General features: G+C 37.9%; 1 protein-coding gene across 3 annotated transcripts; it reads left to right on the forward strand.

Moving 5' to 3' along the window:
• Positions 1 to 9,164, forward strand: LOC122083889 (aspartate--tRNA ligase, chloroplastic/mitochondrial-like). Of its 3 annotated transcripts, none has more exons than XM_042651821.1 (4): positions 1 to 528; positions 2,335 to 2,478; positions 2,878 to 2,978; positions 8,714 to 8,911. In XM_042651821.1, the coding sequence occupies exons 1-3, from the start codon at positions 175 to 177 to the stop codon at positions 2,962 to 2,964; spliced, it is 585 nt and encodes a 194-aa protein (XP_042507755.1). In that variant the 5' UTR covers positions 1 to 174; the 3' UTR covers positions 2,965 to 2,978; positions 8,714 to 8,911. The 3 variants fall into 3 exon arrangements, with proteins under 3 accessions (XP_042507755.1, XP_042507753.1, XP_042507754.1); XM_042651820.1 differs by lacking the exon at positions 2,878 to 2,978 and adding an exon at positions 8,938 to 9,164 and having other exon boundaries at positions 4 to 528; positions 8,714 to 8,823; XM_042651819.1 differs by lacking the exon at positions 2,878 to 2,978 and having other exon boundaries at positions 3 to 528; positions 8,714 to 8,927.
• Positions 9,165 to 9,754: the final 590 nt, after the last annotated feature.

A 9,754-nucleotide genomic window follows, 5' to 3' on the forward strand; every position in this document is an offset into this window, starting at 1 on the left:
GAGGGTTCTACTTCAGTTGGATGGTTTTCACCGGCGCGCGAGACAACAGCCAACAGAAGACCTTGCGATTCGGCTCGGATTCAGGTCTGGATAAAGCTCAAGTGGGAGTGAGCCCTGTGTAGTCTTTGCTGCTGATAGCTCCCGCCTCCTTGCAACAAATTTAGTGAAGTCGCCATGTCTTCGATTCTGAGAGCTCTTCCATTTATCGTACAGCATTCTAGGTCATTCGCCTCCGTATCTTTTCCGTTCTGTCGTAAATTTCAGAAATGCGAATCATTTAGGGTGTTCAAGAGGAGAATTTCCATCGCTTCTGCTGCTTCTCATTCGAAGGAAACCTTAGTTGCCGATCCCAAACCTGTCATCCCTGTCAAGGAAACTCTTGAATGGGTTAGCAGGACCAGGCTTTGTAGTGATTTATCGGTCGACGACGTCGGTAAACGCGTTCGGCTATGTGGTTGGGTCGCGCTTCATAGAATTCACGGAGGTGTTACTTTTCTAAATCTCAGAGATCATACGGGAATCGTTCAGGTTTTTCTATCTTCTTCATCTCCATTCCCCCCCTTTTTTGCCACGTACATATCCGTTCATACTCATGTTTCTCTCTCTATAACTAATAGCTGTTGTGCTTCGTATGCAAGTCGTGCTTCGCGGATGCATTGGCATTGAATTTAATGTGGTTCATTTCTTAATCTTCCCTTTTTCTGATTTATATGGGTTTCTGTATTTTCAACTGTTATGTTCCTGGGCGATTTCCCGCTGTTCGCTTGGTGAATTTTAGTTGGTAATTAGTAAGTTGGTTTGCGTTATTCCATTTTTTCCCCGGCTGTGAAGAAACAATTTTCACCCCTTTTGAGTTTTTTTGATAATATCTTTTGAGTTATTTGGTTGCAAGGGAAGTGAAGCGATTAATTTAGCAGAGCACCTACCAAGCTTCAAGCACCCATCTCTAATTAATTGCAGCCAGAAGGGTGAAACCAATACTCCGGACATCTTCCAAAACATTTCAAGCGATTCCATGGGTATTCTAAGACAAAATGTACCCTGAAATGATAGAAGTTCAAGATTTACATATTCAACAAACAAATTATCGAATACTTTCAGGTCTGGTTTTTTTTTTGTTGGCTGCTTTGATCTTGAGAATTTGAAAGTTGAATTCTGGAATTCATTTTCAATCTTCTCTATAAGCTGTTGCAGTTGTTCAAATGGTGACAAAGGGCCTCTTTACTGATCTAACGGTCAATGGCCAAATGAGGGTCATCATCATTGATCTCAATTTCACTGAACACAAAACTCTCGAATGGATCTAAAATGCAGATTTTTGTCCTCCCAACTTGATTTGTACCAAGAGGTCCAAGACTGGTGTAGAGTCGAGAGACTCACTGTAAATTGTGAACTACGGGATCTTAAAGACCACAGTATCTTCTGAATGAATCTGTTTCAGTGTTGGGGAACATGAAAATCAATGCAGGAAAGCGTTGAAGGTGAGATGCGCAGGGAAATCCTGGGAGGATAACTAGGCTTTCAAAAGTGATAATAATAAATGACGGTGATGACGATAAAATCCATTAAAGGCCATCTGTTTCACCAGAACTCTTCCGTTTGTCAATCGATTTCACAAGTCTTCCTTCCCCAATCAAGTCCGCTCTGCCGTTAAATATTTTCACTGATCATCATTCAGTCTCTCAAAAGAATGGATGATGTAAAATTTCTCTTTGAGACAGCTAATGCTGCAATTTTGCAACTCAAGATATCTCATGATCGAAGAAGTTTTAGCTGTGATCCCCATCCGCTTCTTTCACCGTAGTGGTTTCAAGATCTTGTTTTGTAGTCTTTTGATTAGAAGCAGTTGGGGGTCTTCTCCGTTGGGTTTTGTTTCTGATTTTCTCTTTAGAAAGACAGACAACGCAGCGTAGAGATGGGTTTTGGTTTTATTTTAGAGACAACGCAGTGCAGAGACAGGTTTTGATTTTACTTTACTTTTTAATTGGGAAATTAAAATGGGAATGTTAACCTAGAATTGATTTTTTTAACATATAAAATGTATTCCCCTGGCAACCAAGTACCTAAAATTACTTCCCATGGAAAATAAATTTCACTTATACATAAAAAATATGCATTTCCCTTGCAACCAAACGACGAAGCCCTCTGGAACGCTGTCCTGGTGAAGATTTTGATTTTGATTTTGATATTATCTGTTTGCTGCTCTTTGATCTTGGTGATCATTTTGAATTTATATTTTGCCTTTCTTCTTTCCTGTTAACAGAATTGAGAGGTTATTGTATTTCGTTGTTTCTTACCTTTTTTCCCCTGGATAACTGTCATTTATATTTCCAGGTTACAACTCTTCCCAATCAGTTTCCTGATGCCCATTCCACCGTGAATGAGTTGAGACTTGAGTATGTAATTGCTGTGGAAGGTATTATTCGTTCTCGACCAAGTGAGTCTGTCAATATGAAGATGAAGACTGGCATGATAGAGGTGCGTATTCTGCAAATCCTTTGTTTCAATACTGCACTGGGATGAGTCAAGGCTGCAATATAGGGTTCTTCTACCTTCGGTGCCATGCCTACCATTGACCTCTCTTATTAAAAAACATTGGTATGTGAAGGACATGCTGATGTGTTGGCTTCAAAAGAGGTTTGACTGAAGAAAAAGTGATTGAAATTTGAAGTACATGATCATCCGACACTCTTGTCTGAGTGTCTCTAGCCATATAGCCCAATAAAATTGTGATATAATCTTCTAGTAAAACCAGTCCTTCTACATGATTTTTACCTGGAAACGACAAAGGGCTGTCATTATGTGCAAAACTGCTGTATATTGTGTGCCATGGTGCCTGTTTCTTACAAGGAAACTGTGCTTGTGGCTAATCAACAGGGTCTCACCAAAGTTGGATGGAAGGACATTACCAAGCAGATTTTGAGGCCTTCAGCATCACAGCGGAAAAACCTTTTTGATCAGTGACAACTGCTGCATTGGTATCATATCGCAATGAATCCATAAGGAGTGATTCAATTTTTCTCATTGGGTCTCCTATAGCTGGATTCTTCGAAACTATTCTTGGAATGGGATTACAACTCAACACCTTTTGAAATTTTAATATTTTGATTTAACTTCTTTTCTTTCTAAGAGGTGGAAGAAAATAACCTGATTTATGGGGAAAAATAAAAAAAAGAGAAGAAAATAACCCGGTTGAAATGTAATACCATGTCTGTTTGCCGTCACTCGGACTCGGACCAAAATGCTCTAGCATTGCTTCTTTAGAGCAGCGTATGGTTGAAAGATAGACATTGCTTGATTATTTTATTTTGGCCAAGACATATGAACTTGAAGTGGCTCATTGTGCTAGAGAAGCACATGTTCTTAAAAAGGATAATTGTTTCCTCCCCATTTAACAGTTCAGTTTGGAGGGTAGCTTCTATGGGAAGTCTAGGACACTTTTCTTATTTCCTCTATCCTGCCTGTCTTATGAATTCATTCATACGGTGGAAGACAAAAAACAACAAACTCAGCCTTATCCCAACTTAATGGGGTCGGCTACATAGATCCATACAAAACGAAAAAGGAGGGGTAAGAAGAGATGAAAAGATGAGAGATAAGAAAGAAGATGGGAGTAAGAGGAAAGAGGTACAACCTCAACTAGTCAGGAGAATCTCAGCTAAATGGGGTGGCTACTTGGATCCTAGCCTTCCTATATGCTCTATCCAATGTCATACTTGTGACAAGACCGAGAATATGCATGTCATTCCTCACCACTTCGCCTATGGTCATTTTAGGCCTGCCCTTAACTCTTTTAGCTCATTCAATCTGGATCAAGTCACTCCTCCTTACTTAGGTGTCCACAGGCCTCCTCGAACATGGCCATAGCACCTTGAAACAACTTCCATGAAGCTTGTCGTTGATTGGCACAATTCCCAAATCAGCTCTAATAGGCTTATTCATTACTTTATCCTTCATAGTTTTGCCCCACATCCATCTTAACATCCTCATCTCAGCTACACATAGCTTCTCTATACGACATTTCTTTACTGCCCAACGTTCCACCCCATTCATCATGGCTGGTCGCACAAGTCTTATAGAGTTTTTCCTTAAGCTTTAAAGGAATACACCGGTCACACAACACTTTGGATGCACCTCTCCACTTCATCCATCCCACTTTAATTCTCTGGGAAACATCATCCTCTATGTCACCTAATGCTCTAGAAGAATCTTTGGCAATTTCAGTTACATGTGGCAAATTTAGTTTGGTTTGTCAATGTGTGGTTGAACTTCCCTTACAATTAATCTTCAAATTGGTTCAGCCAAAATTCAAAGAGCCTGAGTTATTGGGCTGGAATAAAATGTAAATATTAAGGATGGACTGGAATTTCAGTTTGTGAAAGTGAGCATTGGCATCAGCAGTTCAAACCTAGTTTATGAGCAATCAAAATGTTAGATTTTAGATCATAGTTCAAAATTTTGGGTTTTGGTCAAAACTTGACCAAAATCCTGTGCATTTTGGCTATTGAATTTGTTTGACCATTTCAGTGGTCAAATGGCCATTTTTGGCTTCAACCTTTAAGGAAACCCCAAATAGTCATCTCTATATATATTGGAACCATAGTTGTCAAGGTGACAAGGCGAACCAAGACGGTGGAGGGTTGTCTAAGCGCTTAGGTGAAAAGGCGCCCGCCTTAAGGCGAACAAGTGTTATTTTTTATTTTCCCTATTTTCTAACATTATTTAGTAAGTTATATATACCTTGTATCATAAAAAATCAAGGTTAAGCCACATCAAGTCATTAAAAATCAACATTTAGCCACATCAAATCATAAAAAATTAACATTAAGTCATATTAAGTTATAAAAAATCAACATTTAAAGAAATGCTCTTATTCTATAATAAGTTTGACTGGTCAAATGATTTTATTTTTACATGAGACTTTTTGTATTAGTTATAACATAAAACCAACTTTCTAACAAGTCTAAGATTACTTAAATCTGAGTTGCCATGACAAAGTTATGCTTCAGTCAAACTTATTTTTAAGTGCGCGAATACTGTTAAAATCGCCTGAATGAAAATAATTTTATGAATATCAAAACAAAATATTATTTTATCAGACTTTTGGTTTTTAGCAATGTTTTAACATGATAAAATTTATAAAATTTTCATAATTGAGAAAAACCCTAGCATTTAAAAGTTGAAAATCGTCCCTATAACAAAAATCCAGTTTTTGTTCTTGGACTGGGGGGTTAACTTTTTATCCTTTAGGAATTTGATTTTTAAACTATTTTTATTGGATTCAAATAGGGGGTATTTGCTTATTTATGAATAATATCTTATGATATTTGGCATAAATAAGTGCCAAAACACAAGGCGACATACAGTGCAACAAGGCGGCTGCCGCTTAGGCCCCAGGCAAACCGCCTGAACGCCTAGGCGATGCCTTGACAACTATGATTGAAACCTTTAGATTGTTTAAAAAAAAATGGTAGTTTGGTTTTGGATCCTAGGTTGCTATTGTAAGATGTACTCTGTCGTATATTTTCTCTAATATAGCCTGTTATACATACAGTTTAGTACTAGAACTCATGAAATTCAATTAAAACAGCTAAAATATACATAAGGAATGAAAGAAAAATCATTTAATAGTACACAATGTCAAAAAGTGTCATCATAGACACTTAACCATATGCTTATGTCAAGACTTCAATATTCTTAACCGTATGCTTATGTCAGACTTCAGTATAAGTACAACCGTTTACACCCCTATGAAACCGTTACTCTACTCGATGTTAGTGCTTTATAGAGTTACGGGGAGTTTGAAACCTCTAAAGGATTGTTGCTGCTGATGAAATTGTTCCTCTCTAAAAGATTGTTGCACCCGACGAAATCATTCCTCTAACTCTATTACAAAAGACATGTTATGGTATGCATGAAGGAACACTCAAAGTCCAACACATTAGCCTAATAGGTGTCATCATCAACATTCTCTTGGTAACCCAACCTAGGATATAGATCTCCGGGCCGGGAGGATGATGCAAATATGGACCCACTGTGGCTGTTTGGCAGATTGGGCTGATATTGTGGGGGGGGGGTGGCTATGAAAAGATGCTCTCTAGAAAAGATGATCCACCTTGTGACTGACCCTCATACACAGTGGGGAATGAAGAAGAGGTATACTAGTCTTACCGACCATACCCCTGAGATACCCACTATACTCAACATTGGATATCATTGTAGAAAATGAGGTTGCACGCCACTGTCCTGTCTGTCCATGCCCACCACATCCACTACTCCCATCTAGACTGAGGCTTCAAAGTGTGCTAGACAATAAAATCGACTCTGTGAAGCTATAAATCGGCTAATAGTGTTAACATATATAAATTGAGCCCTAACCAATGCATATTAACCTTATTTCAAAAAAAATTGTCTGAACAAATTAAATTTTAGCTAGAAATTTTAAAAAATCATTTAAAAATAAAAAATTAAATCTGATTATGGGAAGTCATATATTGGCCTATGTTGTCTAACATATAAAAACTTGAATGCCGACCACTGGATATTAGTCCCCTTTTTTTTTGCATTTTGGGGGAAAAGAGTATACTCCAACTTGGAAATCTTGCACATTTTGTTTTTAAATCCGGAAAATCATCGTTGTAGATGCGTTGAAGTAGTCCCTAGCACCTTATTCCATCAAGAAATGGAGGTGATTTGGCAAAATTCCGGAAATTTGGGGTTTTCTAAAGACTTCCCCACTTTCGGTCAGAACCCGTTGAAACAATTCTGACCCATTTTAATCGACTTTCATAATTTATATAAATTTTTTAAACATTTTGGTAAAAAAGATACCAAAACCGAAGCGGTACCAAAATTTCGACCGAAAGCATGAAATTTTGCAATTCTTACTGGGTCGCAACTAAAGGTTCTTGGTGGTTTTGTCTGAGACTTCGAACTATGTTTAGAAACATTTGTATGGAAACATAAATTATGTTGGTGGTGCAGGACAAGTTTGGGAAATCTAATCCGTCTAAGGATTATGTGAATTTGGGTTTGAGAAAGTCTACTAACACCACATACATGTAGTAAATCAGATTTAACAGCAGCCATATGTGATGAAAAGTTTCAAAATATAAGTGCAGAAGATTCATTATAGGATTCGTGGAAATTTAATAAAGGATACATGATAGGTCAGTACCTTCCTTTGCTGTCATGCGAGTTGGAGTGCTGTGAGCAGGTGCTAAGTCACTGCCAAACTGCAATGAATGTGTCTTTAGTGCCTTCTTGTTGTTAATGATGAATCTCCATGGTGTTTGAGGCAATAATTTAAGCCAAAAGTGGAAAAATTGGGACTGGTAGAGAAGGAATTGGGGAGAGGGGAGAGGGTGGGCAGCCCAAGAGAGAAGAACTAGGGAGGATTAAGGGAGCTTGGCTTCACACCAACTTGGATTCACTCCAAGGTTTGCAGGGAATCACTCATGCTACTGAGAATGGGAGAAAATATCACAAGTTCTAACATCTTTTCAGTTTTCTTCCACCCCAAAATACAGTCTTTTAAAACCCAAAATAAAAAAAGAGATGTAAAGTTGCTAACAACTATTTTTCCTGCAATGACTACTTCAGCAATAGCTTCCTAATAACTACCCCACTTAGTATCACAACATTAGTACATAGCAGTTTTGACACTAAATAAAATGAAATATAACAAAATAAAGCAAACTGCACATAAGTATACAGAAATATGTATCCTCACTAGTTAATAGATTTCGGTAACTTTGGTCATTTGCCCCTGAAATTACCAACCAAAACTCACAGCAAAAAATGTATTTTTCCGGCAAAATTTGGTCATTTCGGTCAGAACCGAGACCGAAACTGAAACCTGAGTTTTCGAACTATGATCTAGCCACAATGAAGTGATGTGTGGCTGTGTACGTCTGTCTCTCCTTTGATATGTCCTAAAACCATGGGTGATGCCCTCATCAGTTGTTATCTATAGTTTAGACTTTAGATAGTGATTTCTGCTGAGAATATTTTAAAAGTAAAAGTTATCTGGGAAGAGATATTCAGGTATGGTGTAGTTTTGAAAGCTCAATGTGCTCAGCATGTGCTCTAGGATGGTCCCTCTCCAAGTAGGTGCGTATCCATTGTGAACTCCCCATGGATAGATTCCATTTTGAATGAATTACATTTTATTCTTAATCCATGTGAGTTAGGCTGCTACCATTTGCTAATGGATTTGGATATCTAGCCCACATGGGTAGATTCCATTTTGAATGAATTACAACATGTTATTCTTAATTTGGAAACAGCCTCTCCTGTGAAGCAGGGGGTAAGACTGCTTACGTTTGCCCCTCTCAAACCCTGTAGTAGTGGGAACCTCGTGCACTGGGTTGCAAAATATACAACATGTTATTCTTAATCCATATGAGTTAAGTTCTAATGGATTTGAATGTCTAGCCCCTATCAGTGACAAGAACAATTTGTTAAATTAAGACAACAGAATTTGGGAAGAGAAGAACAAAAGGAAATAAGAAATTTCATTAAAATAGTATATGTAGAATTTATGATTATGGTGATGAACCTTTTTCGCTTTCTGCTTTTATTGGTGTTTGGGTTGCTATCATTTGTTTCACTCCAATTGAGGTTTTACTTTAAATTAATTTATTTACCTTTTTCCTCTTTCTGTTTCCCCTCTTCAACAGGGTACTGATTCTGTAATTTACAACCTTCTCAGGTCACTGCAGAGCATGTTCAAGTATTAAATTCTGTCAGATCTAAGCTGCCCTTCCTGGTTACCACTGCGGGTGATGCGAAGGAGTTCCCCAAGGAGGAGATTCGTTTGAGGCAAGTGACTACAGATAATCTTATTTTCAGAATTATTTTTCAACTTCTCTCGATTTCATTTTTTATACCAAGGAGAACTTGTAAATCTGAGGACTTAAATTAAATTTGTTGTAGGTGGCCCAGGAATCTTTAGAAAAGGTGGTCATGGAGTTTTATCAATGCACATCTGTTTGTTGGATCATCATTTGTGAACATTGAGGGAGTTTATTGATTTACCTTTTCAAACTCTAGCTTTTATAAGCTGGGGTCCTTTGTAACCGTGATCCATTGTCCTTTGTTGACAGTGATCCATTGACCTTTTTTTAATGATTAATTTGGGTAATGGAGCAAGATTTCATGGAGCTAGAGTCCTCCGTTACAGTGATGCATTGTAAGCTCTCATGCTTGCATGCAGTGAGAGTACTACTTATTTTCTAGTCTTTCTGGCACTGGAAACTGCATCGGTATAGAGATTCTTGCGGGAAAGGGTGTGCTAAAGCCCTTGACATATATGTTATAGCACCAGCTTCATAAAGAGGAAACGAAGAAAATTAGGAAAGAGAGGGGGGTAAAAAAAGTAAGGGAAAAGTAGAGATAGAATTGCCAAAAGGTCCAAAACCAGTCAACCTACCCTGAGGAAGTTTATTAATAGATGTATAGATTTCCAGAAAAACTCGTACCATGTTAAGCAAATGCTTAGGACACATACTTGGTGTATGCACATATGAAAAATATATACAGCAATGGTATAGAACAAGATACATGATAGGATATTGCTCCAAACACAGATTCCTCTAGTCAATCCTGCTTTGGCTAATTCAGCAGCCAAAGAGTTCGCTGGTCTCATCTTCAAAGTGAACAAGAAAATTCCATGCTATGCAAGGATCCAGGTCTCCTTATGAGGCGAAGTGAAGTTATATCCAATGGCTACTCAAGTTAAGTTTAATCATTT

This window comes from Macadamia integrifolia, chromosome 7 (assembly GCF_013358625.1).
Source record: "Macadamia integrifolia cultivar HAES 741 chromosome 7, SCU_Mint_v3, whole genome shotgun sequence".
Taxonomy (NCBI): domain Eukaryota; kingdom Viridiplantae; phylum Streptophyta; class Magnoliopsida; order Proteales; family Proteaceae; genus Macadamia; species Macadamia integrifolia.